At 38.2% G+C, this 21,843-nt stretch overlaps 1 protein-coding gene across 1 annotated transcript; it reads left to right on the top strand.

Annotated features, from left to right (window-relative positions):
- The first annotated feature begins 19,629 nt into the window (after window positions 1–19,629).
- LOC143591560 (protein NRT1/ PTR FAMILY 5.5-like) lies at window positions 19,630–21,637 on the top strand. Its single transcript, XM_077071742.1, has 3 exons — window positions 19,630–20,117; window positions 20,814–21,148; window positions 21,195–21,637. The coding sequence occupies exons 1-3, from the start codon at window positions 19,630–19,632 to the stop codon at window positions 21,635–21,637; spliced, it is 1,266 nt and encodes a 421-aa protein (XP_076927857.1).
- Window positions 21,638–21,843: the final 206 nt, after the last annotated feature.

Here is a 21,843-nt window from a genome sequence, read left to right as displayed (position 1 = left end):
AACTATAGAATCGCCCAGACAAGTGTACTTAGTTTCCGGTTAGAGCATACATGTTCACACCCCTCACAGTATCAACACTCCTCTCGGTTTAATATCTGGACTGACAAAAGATGTGCCAGTATATCTCTCTGCCCTCAATATACCTAATATGAGTTACAACTTAATATGCTTGCAGGTCAGTCTTATCTCCACCCATTAACCACCGGTTGCATAAAGACTCGGACTAAGGTTTTGCTGAGGCTTAGGTTTGATGCGGATTAGGCTTATTTAGTGACTCAGATGGATGAAACCCAGTTAAACAACCCAATATACAGACTCACAAATACAAACGAACTAGATACAAAATCAACAGCTAATAACAACTGCAATACTGAAATGATAACTTCTTTTTGTCTTTTTGTTGATTTTTTTTTTTTTTGCATCAATAACTGATATTTACAACTCTGAACTTTACAACTCATCTGACTAAGTACAACTCGAAATATATACAACTCGATAACAAACTGGATTTCATCACACGGGTAAATATAAAATAAAGGCCAAGGCTGAAATGGTGTGTAATGTTCAGTTTAACAAACGAAAACGGAATATGGTCCAAACGGGCTCCTAGGGGATAATGTCGGGTAAGGAATTTATTTAGTGAGGAAAATATGTATGGAATGGGTTTTCTAAAGTCCTAATCTCCATACAGGTGGTGGTATTAAGATCTCGAAAAGCATGTGACAAGCAAGTTCTAATTCTGTAAAACATACCGGTTTCCCTCAATAAATGACAAGACATGTTTTATATCTATTATATAATATGTGTATTAAGTATAGGGGCTAATCTCACAATATGTCTGGAAATATGGGCTGCCGATATGAAACATGTATACCCGTCCCCTTGACTCGTTATCCCGGCCTAAACGATTCCATTTTCAACTTCTCATTTTAAAAACATTTGTCGAGAAAACTATCGAGAAGCTGAAAAACCAACCATGACCAAAAACCTCTAACTTGGCATTAATAGCAATAAGTGACAGTTAACAACTTAAGTTTTTGAATACTTTTCGAGGTACTATCGGGCTAAAAACTTTCAATTTTCCCCCATCCCCACACTTGAGGTTGACATTGTCCTCAATGTTAAAATAATAAAACAATTAATAATCATTTGGGGGACGGGGTTGAACTGACAGTTTGACCACTTAAAAACTCGGGGAACAAATGTGATGAACTAAAGCAAAATATACAATTACATTTCTACCAACAAAACTAAAAAAATAAAAAATACAACTACAAAATAGTTTATGAAACCGAAATCACCTGATAATAATGACAATGCAATGCTAACTCGGCCCACAACTCTCAACACACTCGTAACACACGTCTCCACCACTGACCAATTATGTGTAACCAAATCTGCACAAATCTCGAGACATGTATAAGTAACCACTCACAAGTATAAGACTTAGGTCTTTCGAGAGTTAATATTATTATTATATTATAAAAATCATTACCGAGCCGAGTTAGTCAATTTCATAAAAAATTTTGTTAATTAATTAAAAATAATAAAAGACCTAACTCACTTTTGTAGGAATCACGGTTGTATTTAGCGTATGCAACAAGCCCTTTAAACCCCACGGTAGCCTGGGTGGACGAGTGAGGTCTCGTGAGGGTTTATAGTGAACACACCCACAAAGTTGCAAAGTAACACAAACAAAAATACAAATATATACAAGTATACATATCAAATACAGCAGACAAAGTGGGAGCGCTGTTATTTATAATTATTATTATATTATTATTACTTATTTATTTTAAATATTTTTTTTCGTTTTTTTAGAGATCCGAGGACCCATCGCGTAGCGCGATGGGTCTGGTAAGCACACGTTGCGCTATGCGACCCAATTAATTCAAATTAGGGTTTGGATCCCATCACGTAGCGCGATGGGATTGGCCATGGCGTCATCGCGCTATGCAATGACGTCAGATGTCTGGGAAGTCCCAGCCACCATCGCGTAGCGCGATGGTGAGCTGTCCAAGGCCATCGCGTAGCGCGATGGTCCCCAGTGAACAGAAAGTTTTTGCCGAATTGGGGTCGGGCATTTTCCGACCCAGTCACTTTTCGACATCCCGACAACACCCTGAACATGCTTCCGAAGTTGGAATTTGCAATACTTACCTGGAAAGCCATGAAATTAACCAATTACTTACCAAACCTCCAAGACGCACACTACATCAAAAGCCTCCCCACACTTGAGATATGCTGCACAGAACTCGAGACCAAAGTCAAACAATGACACAACAAAAAGAAATTAAAATGGAACACACTTACAAACCCCGGGTTGTCTCCCGGTCAGCGCTGAATTGCGTGTCTACAGCTCGACAATGCCTCGAATGCTTCAAGTAGCTTCATAAACCGGTGAGGTCACCATAGAACTCACCGATTTCTTTCCTCTCATTCCTTTCCTCTCACTGCTACCCTTCAGGTCGTTCCTGTCAGTTACAAAACGTCCCTCTCGTGTATGATTTGTGCACGATGGTACGCACTTGTCAACAAGAGGGTTAGTAACATTTTTAAACAATAATAACCGCTTAACACGGTTCCCACACTTAATGCCCAAAAATCCCTCAGCACAATCAATTACCGCATGTGCTGTGGCAAGGAACGGCCTGCCCAGTATGACTTCAGATTGTTTAATATTACCTTTAGCATAATCAACTACCAGGAAGTCAACTGGGTAGCTAAAATCATCCACTTGAACCATTACATTAGTGATCATGCCCCGGGGGTGTGTATGAGTTTGATTCGCCAACACCACGGTGGTGTTTACACTCTCTAACGGGCCAAACTCATACTGATCATATAAACTGCCGGGCATGACACTAACACAAGCTCCAAGATCTAGAAGTGCCCGATCAGTTTTAAAATCACCAATTTGAATTGATAAAAATGGCACTCCCGGGTCTTGGAGTTTACTTGAAGTGGTATTATCCTCCACCTCCTCATATTCCGTATTGATCAATTTGACATTTAAACATTTTTCACAAGTGCAGTTTTCACAAAAAATTAATTCATCTGTTTTTAATTTCACTTCATTTTGGAAAACCATTTCATTTTGACCAACACCTTCATTCTCATCACTAACATCATTCACCACTGCTTCAACAAACTGCGGTGGCGACTCAACTTCAACACAAGTAATTTCAAAATGAGGTAAAAGACTTACCGGTTGATGTGCACATTATTTCCTTTCTTAGAGCTTGAGCTAGCATGTTGCGGGTTTACTGTAGTATCGCTTGGTAGTTGACCCGCGTTCTTCTGAAATCTTGCCATGTCTGCTGCGAGCTGACCAATCTGCTTTGACATTGCTTCTGCTGACTTGTCTCTCAACTCGAACTGTCTCTGAGTTTCCTTCTGATTATCTGTCACAAGCTTCAACAATGCATCGAGTTTTGAATGAATTGACTCGTCTGAATTTCCCGAACTACCCTTCTGCTGGTCCTGATTCTGATAACTCGACGAACTGTTACCCAGGTAACCATCTCCGTTATATCCCCGACTATTATATTGACTGTTCAAACCACCCTGACGGTAGCTGCTCTGCTGTCGGTTCTGACTGGACCCCTGAAAGTTTGGGTTCGACTGGTTCGACGCATTCCCGTATTTGAAATTCGGGTGATTCCTTAGGCCCGGGTGATAAGTGTTCGAATTGAACCCTTGGCCCTTGGACTCCCCGTACGCGTAACTGACTTCCTCCTCATTGGTATACTCGTCATCATCGAACCTGGGGCAATCTTCAACCTTATGCCCCAATCCACCACAATCTGAACAAACCGGGAATTTCACCCCGACTTTACCAACCTCCTTCTTTTTCTCTTTCCGATAACCCGCGAGTTCCCGTTCCAACTCTGCAATTCTGTCTGACTCGCTCGAGGCTGATTTAACTGTTCGGGTGACCCCGACTTTTCGTCTTCAATCAGTTGCTGCTTCTGACTTGGAATCCTCACACATAAACTCAAGGAAATCCCAATCATCCTCTTCTGGTTGGTTCAATAACATTCCATTACATAACGATTTCAAATACTTTCGATCCTCATAAGTCAACCCGTCAACGAAACATTTCACTAACTCCCACAACTCAATCTGGTGGTGCGGGCATTTCCTGATCATCTCCTTATAACGAATAAATGCCTCATGAAATAACTCACCCGGTGATCGTGCAAAATGTCTAATCTCCATCCGGGCTTCATTAGTCTTCGACTGCGAATAATACTCGTTAAGGAAAACCTGCTGCATCTCGGCCCAGCTCTCAATACTGTGCATCGGTAGCGAGTTGAACCAGTGTTTTGCTTTGTCTTTTAATGAAAACTGGAACAACCGCAACCGAACCTCATCTTGATCATAAGTACCATCACCAATAGACCCGCAAATAGCTGAAAAATCTGACAAGTCAGAATACGGGTCTTCTGATCCCAGTCCGTGAAAATCGGGAACTATGTTGATGTAGGACAGACGGGATTTAAATGTCAGCTGTCCCTGCACACGCACCTGTGGGACAATCGGTGATGCACCATCTGAAATAGCCGGTCTGAACCGACTGTTAACACCCTAAACCGAAGGCCTGTAATTCCTTTGTCTAGCCTTCGGTTCCTCAAAACCTCCCCAATTATCCTGAATCGGCTGTCTCTGTTCCTCAAAACCATCTGAAATAGCCGGTCTGAACCGACTGTTAACACCCTAAACCGGAGTCCTGTAATTCCTTTGTCTAGCCTTCGGTTCCTCAAAACCTCCCCGATTATCCTGAATCGGCTGTCTCTGTTCCTCCCGATACCTGCCTATACCACCTCGATCAAGATTTCTGTTCCTCCACCTGTTACCTCTCACCCTAACTGGTTCCTCAACCTCATCAACCTCTTCAACACGCAAACCCGCATTTTCATTTCTCAGGCCAAATTCCTCCCCATCTCCCTCTTCTTCATCATCAGTGTGAATACTGACATGGTCAAACTCTAGAATAATCGTCTGTCGGTGACGAGGGGTATTGTTCGGGGCTGATGGCCCAGGTCTGTCATGGTTTCGGTTTCGGTTTCTAGAGTGTCGGGCTGAATTTTGGGGTTATTGATTGGTGTTTATTGGTGGTGGTGGATCATTTTTTGGTGGATTCAGTTCAGATTGGAAAACGTTAATTTCGGGTGGTGGGTCTTGATTTTGGTTTTGGTTCTGACCTTCCATATCTGGCTGTCTGATCTGAGCTAGGTTCAACCGAGCTAACCGTTTGATTTCTGGCTCGTAAATCAGTGGAGAATTTCTTCCTGAATGGCGGGTGTGTATAAACCTGTTACCTGCACAAATAACACACCCCGCGTAAAATGGGAAAATAAAACTAAACTAAAAATAAAAATAAAAATAACAACTAAATTAAACTAAATTAAACTAAGAAATCAATTAACACAAAAACACTAAGCGCACTAACTCCCCGGCAACGGCGCCATTTTGATGACCGTCGTTTGAGTCATGCAAAAACCTAATTAACCTAAGCAGCTAGGGTAAGTCAGGTATCATATCCACCAGGAGTATGTGGTCAGTGTGAAGTGAAATCAATTTCTAAAATTATGAAGTAATTCAATTAAAGTGCTGATCACACTAACAAATGGTTTATATGTTGTAACAAGCAAGCAAGTAATCACGTGTTTAATCAATTAACAAAGGCAAATCACACCCGGGAATCCAAGTAACTAACCTAACAGCAAACTCATGCAACTTAATAGATTAACAATCACTGATTAACACCGATTGACTAACTAGACAAACCTTATGCATCAACGCTTACTAACACATGGCACTGGTTATCAAACAGTCCCTGCCAGTGTGACTCAACTAAGGGAAAGCGTATGCTTCATCACATTCAACTAGTCAAAACAATCCTATAAGCAATTATCATAGCAACTCGAACAATAATCGTTTTGATAACCTAAACCGACTGAGTGCACAATAATACTAGACATCAATACTCATAGATTAATCAAAGATCATTACAATCAATTCATTCTAAATACATGAGAAAAAACTGAAAGATACAATACTCTACATCCCGGGTATGACTCGAAGAAACTAGCCGCGCATCGGCATCTCTCGGGCCTCGGTTATGATCTGGTAGGCCATGTATGATGCTTAGAGATGATTGGAAGTGATGGGGGCTCTCTCTTCTACTCTAAAAATCGCCTGGAAGGTGGACAATGGCATCTAGGGTCGTCAAAACGAATATAACATAAAACCCTAAATTTCCCGTCTTTGTGATACCATCGCGCAACGCGATGGTAGGTAACCTCATTTTTGGATTCCTCTCGTTGAGAAACCCGAAATTCATATATTATGGATTCCGTAACTCACTTTCTATCCCAGGATATGCTCGTTTTACTTCCTGGTCGGTTTTTGTGAACCCATCTTGTTCAGTTTTAGCACCGGCTTTAGGTTTCTCATCCAAACTCCTCCCGAATCCTTCTAACACTTCCTATGACTTTAATTTATGCTTCGGTCTTCCCGAGATATCATTCCATGCTCGTAAAAGTCTCCAATTTAGCATCTTTAACGATCAATGACCTGAAACACACAAGCACGTATGAAGTACCAAAGTTCTAACAATATACTAAACAATACTACATAATTAACACACCAATATATGTACAAAATACCCGAACATCAAATGGTTAGCCACATTAAAACATTTCTATGAAAACTTGCTTCCTTATAAAGAGCTTCCATTTTTTTGTTTGTTTCCATGTGGGATAAAAGTATCTTTTCCTTATTTATACCCATGTGGAATGCTTCCACTTTCTCCATCTTTCCATGTGTGATGGATTTTTCTTATTTCCTTAACATAAGAATGCTTTGTTTATCTCATTCTTCCCATTACCTGCCTTTGAAATTATGTTTTTAATCCTTCAACTTTCAAATTTGGCAACTTTAACCCAAAATAAATATGGGTTTTTCCTAGATGTTACACCTACCGATGCACACAATGGTCCAGACTGGATGTTTGATTATGAAAGATTGTTCAAACAGCTTCATGGGATGTATATGACTCCCGTTGTACCAACGTTTCTCCTGTTGTTTCTCCACTGGTTCAACCTGCGGATGATCAATCTATTCTGATGCATGCTGTATTGAGAGATCTTGGAGATTTTAATATAGTTACTGCTGCACCCATACTCAATGTACAACCCGTGGCAAATCAACCAGCCCCGGTAAATAATGAGCAGCCCTCTACGGACACAACAGAAATGCAGTTGTTGAAGACATGACTGATTCAGGTTCTGATTCATATGTGTCAGCCGACAACAATGAAAATGTTCAAGTTGAACAAGCAGAGCCACCTCCTGTAGAACCAAGTGTGGTGGAATCTGTCCCCACACCTCCCTCAGAAGAAGAAAATCAAGGTCCTGCAATGGAGGTCGTTGCATCAAATGTGCAGGTTGATCCATGTGCGAATGAAGCTTCCGATAACACCAACACAACCTCTGTTCCAGCCATTAGTGTCCCATTTTATGAAAACCTATGGGAAGGTCCCATTACTCCAGAACACTTGGTCAATCAACAAGAAGGTGAAATTGATCCTCAACCAAGTGCTTCTGTCCCTACGACCACTGTTTTTCATCCCATAGAGAGCTTGACCATTCAGCTTGAGGCAACACCAGTCGAGTATGTCGACCAAATTCCAAAGTTACCAATTCATCGTCGACATCCGACTGAAAACATCATTGGAGATCCATCCGCTGGCATCCAAACACGCAGTACTTCCTGTAACATTAACATATGTCTTTTTGCATGTTTTATTTCACAAGTGGAACCCAAGGACTACAAAGTTGCACTGAAAGAGAACTCCTGGGTCAAAGCCATGCATGAAGAGCTGTTACAGTTCAAGAAGTTGAATGTTTGGAGGCTGGTGAAGAAACCAAAAAATAAGAAGCCGATCGGAACAAAATGGGTGTTTCGAAATAAGAAAGATGACAAGGGGTGATCATTAGAAACAAAGCCCGGCTTGTTGTGCAAGGATTTTGGCAACGTGAAGGTCTTGATTACGATGAAGTTTATGCACCGGTAGCCAGATTAGAAGCAATTCGCATCTTTCTGGCATATGCGTCGTACATGAATTTCAAAGTGTATCAAATGGACGTGAAGACTGCTTCCTTGTACGGGAAAGTAAAAGAAGAGATCTACGTCTGTCAACCCCCAGTTTTTGAAGATCCAAGTCAGCCTGATTACGCTTACCGACTTGAAAAAGCACTTTATGGTCTTCACCAAGCACCTCGTGCATGGTATGCCACAATGGCCGATCATTTAGTGAAGAATGGATACAAGAGAGGAATCGTCGATCAAACTCTTTTTGTCAAGAAGGTCAAGGGTTATTTGATTCTGGTACAAGTTTATGTTGATGATATTTTCTTCGGGTCTACGAATAAAGATCTGTGCAAGGAGTTCTCTGAGGTTATGCAACAGCGATTTGAAATGAGTTCCTTAGGGGAGATGACTTTCTTCCTGGGCTTACAAGTTGAGCAAAAGAAGGACGGGACTTTAATACACCAACAAAAGTACGTTCATGACATTGTTCAGAAATTTGGATTCAAGGACTTAACTGCTTTCATGACACCAATCGCTACGCGACCTGTTCTCGCTCCAGATCCTTCAGGAAAACCAGTCGATCAACACCTCTATAGGTCAATGATTGGTGCACTGATGTATCTCACTGCAAGCAAACCGGAAATCATGTTCCCTGTTTGTCAGTGTGCTAGATATCAGTCAGACCCGAGAAAATCCTACATGACGGCTGTCAAGCGTATTTTCAGATACTTGAAGGGGAGACCACGTTTGGGTCTTTGGTATCCAAAGGAGTCACCCTTGGAACTTCATGCTTACACCGACAGTGATTATGGGGGATGCAACTTGGACAGAAAGTCTACTTCGGGTGGATGCCAATTCCTGGGAGATCGGTTGATCTCGTGGCAATGCAAGAAACAAGTCACTGTGTCCACCTCCACAGTAGAAGCTGAGTAAATTGCCGCATCCAGCTGCTGTTCTCAAGTGATATGGATCCAGCATCAGCTACTGGATTACGGTTTGAATTTCTATGGAACCACAAACAAATGTGATAATGAGGTGGTCGTTACTATTGTTAAAAACCCGGTCCAGCACTCAAAGACAAAGCACATTGACATTCGAATACACTTTATTCGTGATTGTTATTATCGTAAGCTTGTCGATGTAAAAAGGGTCCACACCGATTTTAACTTTGCAGATCTCTTTACCAAAGCTTTTTGTCATGCTCGATTTTTGTTTCTCATGGAGTCATTGGGCATGATTTCTTTTGAGTAAATTATAACTTTGTTTTAAAATTGTAAATATTTTTCAAATATGTCACAATTTTAGAGGGAAAAAATGAGTTAACTTTAACTCACCAAAAAGATTTTAAATTTATTTTTAGTAAAACAAAAATCAAGTCACTTGACTTAACAAAAAGACTTCTAGTTTCATATAATATTAATTTTATCTTTACTCCTGTCTACGAAAATCTTAAGAGAATTCTAAAAGCGTTATCCCGTTTAGAGAGAGCTCCTGCTTAGAAGGAGTCAGATAATTAAAATTTAACATTTTCAAATTTTAAGAATGTGATCCGACCATGTGGAAAGTGATAGTACATTAGTATGTATTGATCCTAGCACGTTAAAAGAGTAGAACAAAAGACTACAAAGTAATTCATTGATGTGTAGATAGGCTTGACAAGCAATTAAGTGTTGGGTGATATAAACTTAAACTACTGCCATTGCTAGTGGCTATACATTTAAGAAGCAGTTGCATGAATCCGTAAAGTCATATTCATGAAGGCAAAAATGTAACTATACGTGTCATACCCAAGCCTCTCTTTACCTGATCACAGTCGTCTTATGAAATAAGTGTCAATTTTTTATTTTTATTTGAGTCAAGTAAAGCCTCATAGAAATGCAAGAAAAAGGAAAGAAAAAGAGTCAAGAAAAGAAAAAACAAAATGAAAAAATTAAGATAAAGAGTCTTTTAGGTTTTTAATTCTACTTTATTTCTTCATTTATTTTGATTCAAGTCTTGGACTTTCTCTGTTTGTAGTCATACAAGATCTGATTGTTAAGACCCTGAATCTTCTGTTTTATTTTAACTTTTCTAGATCAAGTCAAGTGTGCAAAGCACAAAGTGTAGAGTGTACAAAGTAAAAAAAATGTCAAGTATGTTAATAAGAATACTATAATCAACTAAGAAAGGTTTAAGTCAAGTTGAGGTGATATGTTAACACAAAGTAGGCCCGAGATATGATGGAATCAGTAACATGTCTGATTAAGTGGGGACCACATAAGCACTGTGCCTAATCGAACTTCAAATGTATCACTTTGGCATCAAAACACTTGTCAAGTTAAAAAGGTGGACAATAACTGCAGTCAATAATGAACTTGTGTCACAATAATTTCAAAATGAAAACGCGATCTAGGGCTTTGCAAATCAATATGATTCCATGTCGCGATCGTTCTTTGTAAATTAACTAAAGAAAAAAACTATGTAAATTAAGTCAATATTATTTTTAACTGCAAAAGGTTTTAAATTTTCTTTTATTTTAGTTTATTTTGTTTTGTTTTTGTTTTCTAAAATATTAAGTACCTTTATAGTTCAATATTTTAAGTTTTATTTTTATTTTTATTTTATTTTTCATTTTACTTTTACTTATATTTTTATTTTTATTATTATTATTGTCTTCTTTTATTGTGTTTTTATGTTTTATTTTGTCAAAGAGATTAATCTTGCAAACGTTAACAGTCACGGACCGACAAAAGAAAAAAAAACAGATAAATAAACAAGTGCTCGAATTCGGTGGGTAAATGTTTCTCGGGGATTGAAAATGCAAATATTTTAAAGACCGAGGACCGAGAGTGTATTTTTAGGTGAATACTCGCGATGTTTTGACCTTATTGCGAGATAGGCTGACTCTATATATAAGGGAAACCTAAAAATATCTTTCACTATTCACCAAACACTTTTACTTTTCACTCTCTCTCTTCTCTCTCATCTTCAACCTTCAAACCCTAATCTTTCTCAAAATTCTCAACGATCCGTCCCTCATTATCAAATATGCCGTTGAATCCAGATCATACTCCCTCGGTATAACTTCATAAACATCCTGTTTCCACCGTTTCATCTTTGTTTCTGGGTTCTCGTGGATCGAGATGGCGGTTCTTATGAACCGTCGGCTAGATCTAAGACAGATCTCATGAGTTGTGGTGTTCTCATGGTCATAACCTGTTATTAGGATCTTAGATTTATGATTATCATCATTACTTGTTAGTTTTAGGTTTGTTTGTGTACAGTTTGTTGTTATAGGTTTTGTTTATGGATTCTGAGGTTCAATTGACCATGTAAATCAAAAGGTTTTTGGTTCAAACTTTCTAGAAACCTAATTCGTGACTAGGCGACACCAAAGGAAGGAGAAGAAAGAAAAAATTAGACAAGTTAACTTTTTCACATGAAAGGTTTTTTCGCTTCGCATGCCCATGCGAAGCGAAAAGGCTTTCTGTTTCGCTTCGCATGGGCATGCGAAGCGAAACTGGACTCGGTGCGAAATTCTCATGCGAAAAAGGCACACTTAGCAAATTTTTCAGAATTTTGAAACTGATGGTACTGGACTGGTTTTGACTTATGGACTGTTTGGATTTTTAAAACATTTTGAACTTTATCTTTGTACATTGGACTTAGTAACCTATTAACAGGCTAAAATCATGCTTTAACTTAGTAAACTAAAATGTAAATATAACTTGAAATTGAATAAGTTTATTTATAACTAAGTTAATTATCTTGTGCACATTTCAAACTCTTGTTTGTATCTATCTTGTTTAATTTCTTAGAATTAATGATGATTCTCATATTCTCAACTTCTAATTTCAGGGTCATAATCAATTTTGTGCCCTTGAGCTTCCAAAATCTAAAAAGGACAAAGTGTTCACGTCTATGGTCAAGGGGCTTAAGCAATCACCCCTAGCACATGTTATTTCTGCTGATCCAGCTATTTATTACTAGTGGGTTTTGGACTTCTGGGCATTTGCCAAGACTGCTGATGATTCTCTATCCTTTACAACAAGGGTTGTCGGAAAAGAGTTGACTATCACTGAAGCAGATATTAGACAGGTGTTAAAGATTGCAGACGAACCAGATTATAAATATGAGAAGGGAGACAGAAAAAATTTGGTTGAGTTTGTTACATAGATGGGATACGACACCGAGTGGAAGAGCCTCGAGAAGAAACATCTCCCACCATTTTGGAGGTTTCTTTTCCACATCGTGACTCATTGCTTTGCGGATATTCGTGGGGGGTTCAACAGCATGAGGGTTGACTGGGTTCGTATCATGTTTGCACTAATGACCCGGGAGGAGTTCAATTACTCTAGGAGTATATTCCTATGTATGTTGGGAAATATCAGGAGTGAGGCTACATGGCTTATGTACCCAAGATTTGTACAAATGCTTTTAGATGATTTGATTCCAGATGTTCCAAGGCCGGGGTCAAAGAAAGCTAAGGACAAGAAGTCACTTCCCGAGCCCTATCATGTGAATGAGATCAAGACTTCAATTTTTGGTGTGTTGCTGATCACCAAAGGAAGGGGATATCAGTATGAGGGACCAAGGCCGGGTCATAAGTTCGGTTTGTTTGAGGAAACTGAGGCTGCGGGTGATCAGTCTGTTGAGAGTGAAGAGGATGATGAGCCAGAGGTTGAGGCAGAACAAGATTCAACTGATGAGCCTCCTGAGAACCGCACGAAAGCCAAGCATGATCTAAAGAGGAAGAATATTGAGAAGGGCAAGGTTGTCGATTTCGAGGAGGAAGAGGAAGACCAGTCGCCCTTGAAGCGTCTGAGGAAACTTGGGGACTCCTAGAAGTCATCCAAGCTCATTGTCAAGATTCCCTCTCAAGATAAACTCTCTAACCAACCCAAAATCACAAAAGAAGCCCTAGCCAAAGCCCTCAAGGACTTTGATGTAACCAAAATCCGAATCCCAACATATAAGAAACCCAAATCCAGAAAGAAATCCAAAGTCATGAAAACCAAAACCTTACTCCACGATTCACCCGAATCCTCACCCGAACCCACTCCAATAGACCAACCAATATCGACCTTCCACGACCATCTACACCGAGACCAACCACGACCATTTACACCAACTGAACCCATTCAAATAGAATCCATAACCACACCACCTACACAACCTACCTCAGCCTACCGTAGATCCTAGTGTGGCTACGCAAGGAGTTCAGGTTGTGGCGTCTGAAGAAGAGGCGACTGTTGGTCGGTTGGTACAATATGGTGGCCAATCTAGTGGTATTGGTGGTGGAAATGAAGAAGAGAAGGAAGATGATGATGAGGAAGAAGATGATGATGGTGAAGACGATGAGGACGACAATGTGCACGACAGCTTTGATGACGATGATGATGGTGGTTGTGGAGATGGAGAAGACGGAGGGGACGGGGCAGCAGGAGGTGGAGGTGGAGTTAACACTCACTCACCTCCACCCAGTCAACATGATTATGAAGACCCTGTTGCCCATGATTCAGCTGGCAAAGTCAGGGAACACGACACACAAATCAGTGACATGTACAAAGAGATATTCCCTGAAGGTGATTTTGCATGTATGTTGGAAGCCTTTATTGAAGCAAGAGAGGACTTGGAGCAGTACATTACAACTAACACGGAGGAGGCAGTAGAAGACGAATACATCAACTACTCGCCAAATCCAGATACACCTCCAGCTCAAGTTCAAACTTCAGAGACTCATGCCGCTGATCCCGTCTCCGATCCAACCGCCTACTTGACACAGGAACCACCAAAGAAGAAGAGAAAGACTCATATGGTGTCAAGTCGTGCATGTGCCCGCGAGCTCAACTATCCTTACCATGACGATTCGCTGATCGTCTACGCGAAATATAATAAGGAGAACAATTGTTGGGCAATCAGACGATATAGCGGCGATACGATTTATCTCAATCATCGCGAGCTAAAGACGTTACCAGAGCTTGACATTAACTATCTCCGAAAAGCTCTAGGCCATGGTGCGGTTGGGAGTACGTTAGAAAGTTGGGTCCCAAATTATCTACATCGTCAATCGAAAGTGGACTACAAAGATTTCGAGCTAAATAAGGGTTGGAAGTACAAGAACCCAAGGGAGATAGACCCAGCCACCGGAGAGCCGCGAATAATGTGGAGATACAGGGCACCAAAGGACTGTCATATCATCTACCATGGTGAGCCCTATATTCCTAACATCCTCCGAGACTTCATTGGGTGGGAATTCGATAACACGACAAGGGAGGCCGTCATACACTGCAAAGATTTGCCTGAGATCCGTATATTTGACGAGCACGAACTAATGGGGCTCCATATAGAAGATGTGAAGAAGCTCTACAACTCAACCCTGGGAACCGTCGAAGACATCGGTCGTCAGAACACAGACCGGATAGTTGAAGCCTTCAACAAGTTTGTTAAAAGAGTTGTTGAACTTCCACTACCCAAGGACGGCTGGATAGAATACGACACCGACGGTTTTCAATACTAAAGACTAGAGGGAGATTGTTAGACCTCATTTTGTTAATATTAGTCTTTTGTATTGAATATATTTATTTCTTTTTGACTTTAATAGTTCATTTTGTATGTAATAGCCCAAGGGAAATGGCCTAAGGGAAAAACTTGTAATCAAGCCCATTGGGCATTATGGAAATAAAGAAATCTATAAATAGAGAACATGCCATGAGAAGCACATCCTTTTTTGCCAATTTGACTAACTCACATATTTTCCCTTCTCTTACTTTCTTTCGTATCTCTTTATAACCACACCCGAAAATAACATCTCAAGATCCGAGACCGCTTAGGTGGCTTAGTGTGATTTCCGCTAGCACTAAGCTCAGTTGATCCAAGAACATTGTTAGATCCACCCGCCAAGGGACCTACACAAACAAAATAGGTCGCTACCGTTTGCATTCACATAATTGAACACCAAGTAAGAAAGCTTTTAAATTACATTAGGAAAACTAGATAGAATCCTAAGATTAAATTTTAACACTTCCAAGTAGTTACTGAAATAGATTATCCCTTAAGTACCATTGAGACCCGGCCTTGATGAATACTACATTACTTGCAACATAGAAAATCAAAGCAGCACTACAAATCTTGGTGGCAAAGTGGCTAAGTGAAGTCATAACTCCATAAACCATTAAAAATAACTTCATAAACCATTAAAAGTTGTCTTTTTCAATAAACCAAATATACATTGTGTCTAATTGATTTAGAGTTAGCTTGTTAATGAAATTATTAAGAAGCTACCATATAACCGTGAATTAAAGAAAAAGCTAAAAAGAAAAATGAATAGTTTTGAATATTTGGTAATTACCCTGAAAGGTTAGGTTCAAATAAGAAGTTTGATTTTTTTTAAAAGGCTATGAAGGAGGGTATTTTAGTCTAACACTTTAGTATCAAAACTCACTTACTTTAATCTCAAAACACACTTAAATTAATTTCAAAAACCCACTTACATAAAACCCAATTACATCTTCACTCTTCTCTTACAACCACCACCACTCCATCGCCCACCGCCACCACAACCGTCACCCACCGCCACCACCTCGCCGGAAAAGTCCGAAAAAACACAATGAAAAATACTATGAAAAACACAATGGAAAAATACACTGTGAAAAAAAAAACACAATGATAAAAACACAATAAAAAACACAATTGTATGACACAATGTAAATAACACAATGGAAAAAACAAAATGAAAAATACTATTGTATAACACAATTTTGTAAAACACAACTTGCCGAAAACCCACTAATTTTTTTTTTAATTTTTATATTACAATATGGTACTCATATAAAAGATAAAAAGACACTCGTTATTATGGTGAATTTGTTTTTCAATAAAAACGTCGTAAAAAAGTTATGGACGTTTTAAAATGATGGGGGAATTTGGCATGTGTCTTGCATGTTGAGAGAGAAAGTCAACAAATGTGTTATTTCTTTTATGCTCTTTACCTTGTGTTCACACTTGATTTTCCCCTAAACTAATCTCAACCCTGTATATTTAAAATCAATAGACAAGATTACTTCTTATCCTTTTTACAAAAACTATTCTTCCTATTATAATATAATTCTTACCCTGAATTAAAGCAGAAGTATTATGCCGTAATAATCAATGATCAGATTATTCAACTATTTAGTGGACCTCAGTATATGTCTATTTGCTTTGATAACAACACCACGCAAACCTGTTTGCTTTCCACCGACTTTAATCACAAGAAAAATAAAAAATATTCCTTACTAAAATTAAATAGGCCTTGTTAAATCATTTTTGTAGCAATGAAAAGACAAGTTTTGTTAAATAGCATTGGATGAATGAATCAAAAAATTCAAAATATGTATATAGAAAATACGGAATGACGCATGAAAAGAGAAACTTATATACGATACTGGTATACAAAATCTTATTCTAAATAGCAGTGATTATAATAAGTCTTAAACAATAGCTAGCAGAGTGACTAGAACATTTATATCCGATGGGCTGGGGCCTCGATCATGACTGAAACATAAATCAAATATTAAGTTCTAACACTACAAACATGTATAATTCTAGTTTAATTTCTTTTAGAAACTATCACGGTTTATTTAATGTATCCTTTCAAAAAAGCATACCTATAATGTCAGTGGATTTTTATATTCAATTTACCCATGTTAAATTATTTGGGATCTTAAGTCTAGTTTGAAACTTGACTTAAGGAGGCTCTCTTAGAACACTGGGTTTAATTTCTATTTTTCTTTTTGATTGTGTTTTTGAATGAGTCAAATCTGAAACGTCAAAATTATTGTAGACAGTTAACATCCCATCTTAGAAAAGATAACTCGGGTAATACGGGTAGCATCAAAAGGGAAAAAAATTAAACATTTATCGGATGGTAAGATGTAGCATCAAAAGATCAAATTAGATTTATGAGTTGACACTTAAAAAGTTATTAACAAGGTATATATTAATTAAACTCAATCGTTATCAACTTGTTATAAGTTATATATTAATTAATTAACACATTAAATAATTCGCTTAATTAAACTTGGTGCTAGTACCAACACGGCATGTTCAACGAAAAGTCGAAAACACGTCTACATATACTCAGTCAAAACATGCAAGTGGAGACAACAAGACGAAAATGCTAAACTTCTTGGATGCTCTGAAATGTGAGTCACCTTCTTTCAGTTTTATGATTTTCTTTTTTAAAGCTTGTGTTTATGATAATCTGTTTATTACAATGGCAGTGATCCATAATGCCGGAGTATTAGAAAGTTATGCTGTGATGTTCTTGATCCTATATTTAACCAATGTTTGGGGCCTTGGAATCACCCATGCTGCTGGTTTGATTAGCACTTGGGTAGGCATAACAAAGATCTTGCCACTGGTCTTTCTCTTTCTAATGGATAACTACATTGGCAGCTACTCGATGCTCGTCATCTTGGCTACAACCTCTTCATTGGTATGTCTCTTCCTTGTAATATCTTAAAAGCAACCACTGCTACAAAATTGGGCTTTTGCGACCACAGTTGCGGTCGCAAAGCAGTAGCAATTTCTTTGTTGCGACTGTTTTGCGACAGAAAATGGGGTGGAAAAATGGACGTTGCCTTTTTGCGACCAATCCGACCACTGCTATGCATTGCGACCAAATTTTGCAACTAAAAAGCCACCGGAAATGTTGCAACCGGATTAAAGCGGTTGCAAATGTGGCAACTGGTTTAGAACGGTCACAACTTTTGCAACCGGTTTACAGCGTTCGAAAATGTTGTAACCGGTTTTTGCGACTGCTTGCTTTTTTACAACTTGCAACCATTTTTGCAACCGTTTGCTTTTTTACAACTTGCAACCGTGGAATTGGGGGGGAAGAATAGAACTATAGAACGAGGAAAAATAAGGAAAAAAAGTAATTTATTTAACCTGTTATTTCTTATATTAGTTTTGCAACTTACTTAAACGGTCGCTAGTTTACGACAGATTTGCAACCAGTTTCGTATTATGTTTTAGTTTCCTCATATTTTCGGTAGCTTTTTTATAATTTAATTTGAGACCGAGAAAAGAGCGGTCACAGATTTTTCAACCGTTTTCCAATCGAAAGTCGGCTAGTCGTAAGTTTTCTACCACTATGATATCCGTAGCAAATCGGTCGAAAGTTTTGCCACCGCTTTTTTCAATTGCATACTTTGGTCTCAGTTGCCTAATTTTCTAGAAGTGAACTTAACCACATAAATGTACGCATACGATGTTTTTAGTCAATAGGTATAAAAATTTTCATAAACGGAGGGGTTCGAAATTTTCATAATAAAACGGGTAAATTTACACCATACAATCAAATTATCCTTCAATTTTTCTTTCATTGCCGGTGACTTTGCATCTAGAACCTCTTCTGATCCTACCACGCTTTCACCTTCTCACAATCAAATTGTCCTCTGAAATTACCTTTTACCTTTCTAATTCATTAGGACATTCTCCAATATGTTGATGGTTCGTTGCCTGCTTCTCCCACCCTTACCTTAAAACAGTCTCCAAATCATAGATTGATTGAGTCTGATCAATGACCTTGCTTATCCATCTATAACACCCTATAACACCCTAAGAGAATCTCACATCGGTTGTGGATTGGAGAGACTGTAGGTTCATACGGAATGTCCCACCTCAAATATCACCAAGGTGTATTGGGCTTCATAGCTAGTGGATGAGAAGATACTCCACAGTTAACTCTGCTCAAGTTGGAAGTCGCCACTTAGGACGCCCTGGCCCATAAGAAGCTACACCCATTCTCTTTAACCAAAGATGCTATGGTAGAAGTATTGGTCTCGCCACTTCAAATCAACTCCCCCCACCCCACCCCCATTGAAGTCGTCTACCACCATGAGTCGGGAAAATGTGTACACACTCTTTGCGACTCTCTCTAAAAAGCAACTTCAGAAAAGCACCTTATCTATCGCCGAATATAATTGTAAATATGTTTGTGGCCACATGTTGGTTACTGGTGAAACGCCTTAAATCAAGGGTGTATTAGAGGTTGGGTTTACACATGCAAAATAGTCTTTAAATCTCGATTTAAACATAACAACGGAAAATCTCATACAAAGTCAAACTTTAAATGTGACACAAAACATTGTCGTTAAAGCATAAGCAAACAATAAAAGTTCAAGTAAAATGGATGTTAGTCTTCAGTGAATTTTAGATTTACTACCCTACTCAATTAATTTAGCAATTAAAGGCACAAAACATAAGTATATAAGAAAACTTACTATACCCCATTCATAGGCTCAATTATATAAAATAAATTCATTTATGAGTTTAGAATTAAATGTCTAAATCTACCCTGCTACTACTATATAGGTCGTGACGCACGTACTTAACTTGCAAGTTAATATATATGTATTTCTTTCTAACATCTAGTAACAGCTAGCGAGTATTACCAACCGTTATCAGCCTCTCTCTTAAAATATTAGATAAAGAACACATACAAACTTGCTTATATGAGAGAGGAGAATTGATGAAATGTTTTGTTTTAACCTTGGATAGGGAATGGGGCTTCTGTCGATTTCAACACCATCAAAGCTTTACAGTCTCATTACTGGATCATGTAGTGAATACAAAGTGAAATGCATTAGTGAAACCCAAAAATCATTTTTCTATTTTGCTTTAATGCTGATAATGATCGGAAGATCTACTCGCGACGCTACCATCGAAACACTTAATTTCAAAGGCAATGCTGATGAGAAAGATTTGAAGGAACAATTTATAAAATCTGGGAGTGGTCATGTGGTCGTGCAAGCAACTCTTCTTGTTTTATTACCATGGTCAATCATATTTGCGGTTTCATCACTTTATAGCTCAATGAGTGTGTTTCTCTTAATGGAAAAATCATGGACACACAAAATATACATCGATAATCCTGAAAGAAGTCCTGTTACCGGTGTCGTAAGGGTATATGTGGCCTCTATTTCAAAGATAGCACAGGAAATCAAAAGTGGTGATTTGTCACTACGTAGGATCACTACTTTCAGGTTCAGGTTTCTTCTTTTCTTAGTGAATGCTTTAATAAAGAAAATTCACCTAATCGAAATCAGATTTTCTAAATGTTCTATTAAAAATTTAAAATCACTTGGAACTTTTATGTTCCAATAACACCCAAGCTAGTTTACTGTGCTCCAATCATATACAAATTTTTTTGTAGCTTTTTAAAAAATAAGATCATAGGCAAGTTAAAAATATATATATTGATGACTAATATTAAAAAACTAAGATATGCAATGCAGTTGAAAAATATATAAATATTGGTGACTCATAAGTGATATGTTAGATTTCCTTCGCTTAATGGATAACCATTTGCTACCAATGGAGAATTGCTTCTCATTTTGAATTGAGGTGAGTGGATTAAGTTTTAAGTAGATGGTATAATAGTGAAGAAAAACAATTTACTAACCAATAACTAAGTTTCATAATTTTTAAAATATAATTCAAACTGGAAAAAAAAATAATTATCTCTTGTTAGTAACCTAGATTCATATATGTTCGATTTAGCTAATTTAATTTTAAAAAAAATAAAAATACAAAAAAAAAATTATATGGGATTGGAAGAATATATAAACTTTGAGTAACTTTAGTGAAACACTTACGAAATTTGACTAGTATTCAACAAGGTAACCCCATTTTTTAAATATTGGTTTCTTTTTTTTTTTTTAACTTGAACCTAGTTTTGTGTTTAGGTTCATAGAGAAAGCTGCAATTCGACCACCAAATGACAAAGGTAGGCAAAATAGGTGGACACTTTGTAGCATCCAAGAAGTTGAAGATATGAAAACCCTTGTAAGGATGTTACCGGTATGTGTTATGTATGGTTTCCTTGTGCTAATAAGCACACTTTGTGGCACTTACTTTCTTCAACAAGCCAAGCGCATGAAGCCCCTCACGTTTTTCACATTTTTCGGAGCTGAAGTCATGATTAGTGTCTCATACCTTGCATGGATTTATCTTAAAGAGGAAATAAGAGAAAAGTTCAAATACAACAATATGTATCGAAACATGGAAACATTACGCTGCGGTAGAAATGGACGCTACGATCAATGCAATTATGTGTTGTGTAATAGCCGCATTAGTCGAGAAGTCAAGACTAGGCGTGATAAGAAACTATGGTCTAGCTAATAAGCCAGGGGAGATCATCCCAATGTCAACGTTTTGGCTGCTTCCACAACTTTTAATGCTTGGTTATGTTAATGCGAGGTTGGAGCAAATTCTTCAGATTTTCTTCAATGAAGATATGCCTTTGCCTATGTTAAACTTTAAAATTTTTGTGTTTGAGGGCTTCATCGGGGTTGCGAATATAAGTAGTGTGTTAGTGGTGTATGTAGTTGGAAAGATTAGCGAGATGGGAGGGAAAACAAATTGGTTCCAACATGACACAGAAAACAGCCGGTTAGACTTGTTTTACTGGACATTAAGTATGTTATGCGTTCTCGTTTTTGCCATATGGTTTTTGGTGTATCATGCTTCAACAAGAGATCGCACCCCTATTCTCGTCAACGGTGTATAAATGTATAGGACCAAATGTAAATAGTTGTTGGCCACTCTGGTTGACTTAGTGAATGAAGGTTGTTTTGCAATGGGCCAACGGATATTATCTAATTAGTATAAAGGGAGAGTTTGGCGCCATACATGTTGTAACATACGAAAATTCGAAAACCCTAAAATATTAAATATCTTATTAATGTGTCGAATATTTATGAATAGATAATAAGT

The sequence above is a fragment of the Bidens hawaiensis genome, unplaced genomic scaffold (genome assembly GCF_021521415.1).
Source record: "Bidens hawaiensis isolate Kalapana, Puna unplaced genomic scaffold, B.hawaiensis_p1.1 tig00039908_1, whole genome shotgun sequence".
In the NCBI taxonomy this organism is placed as follows: domain Eukaryota; kingdom Viridiplantae; phylum Streptophyta; class Magnoliopsida; order Asterales; family Asteraceae; genus Bidens; species Bidens hawaiensis.
This window is presented reverse-complemented; position numbering and strand designations above follow the sequence as displayed.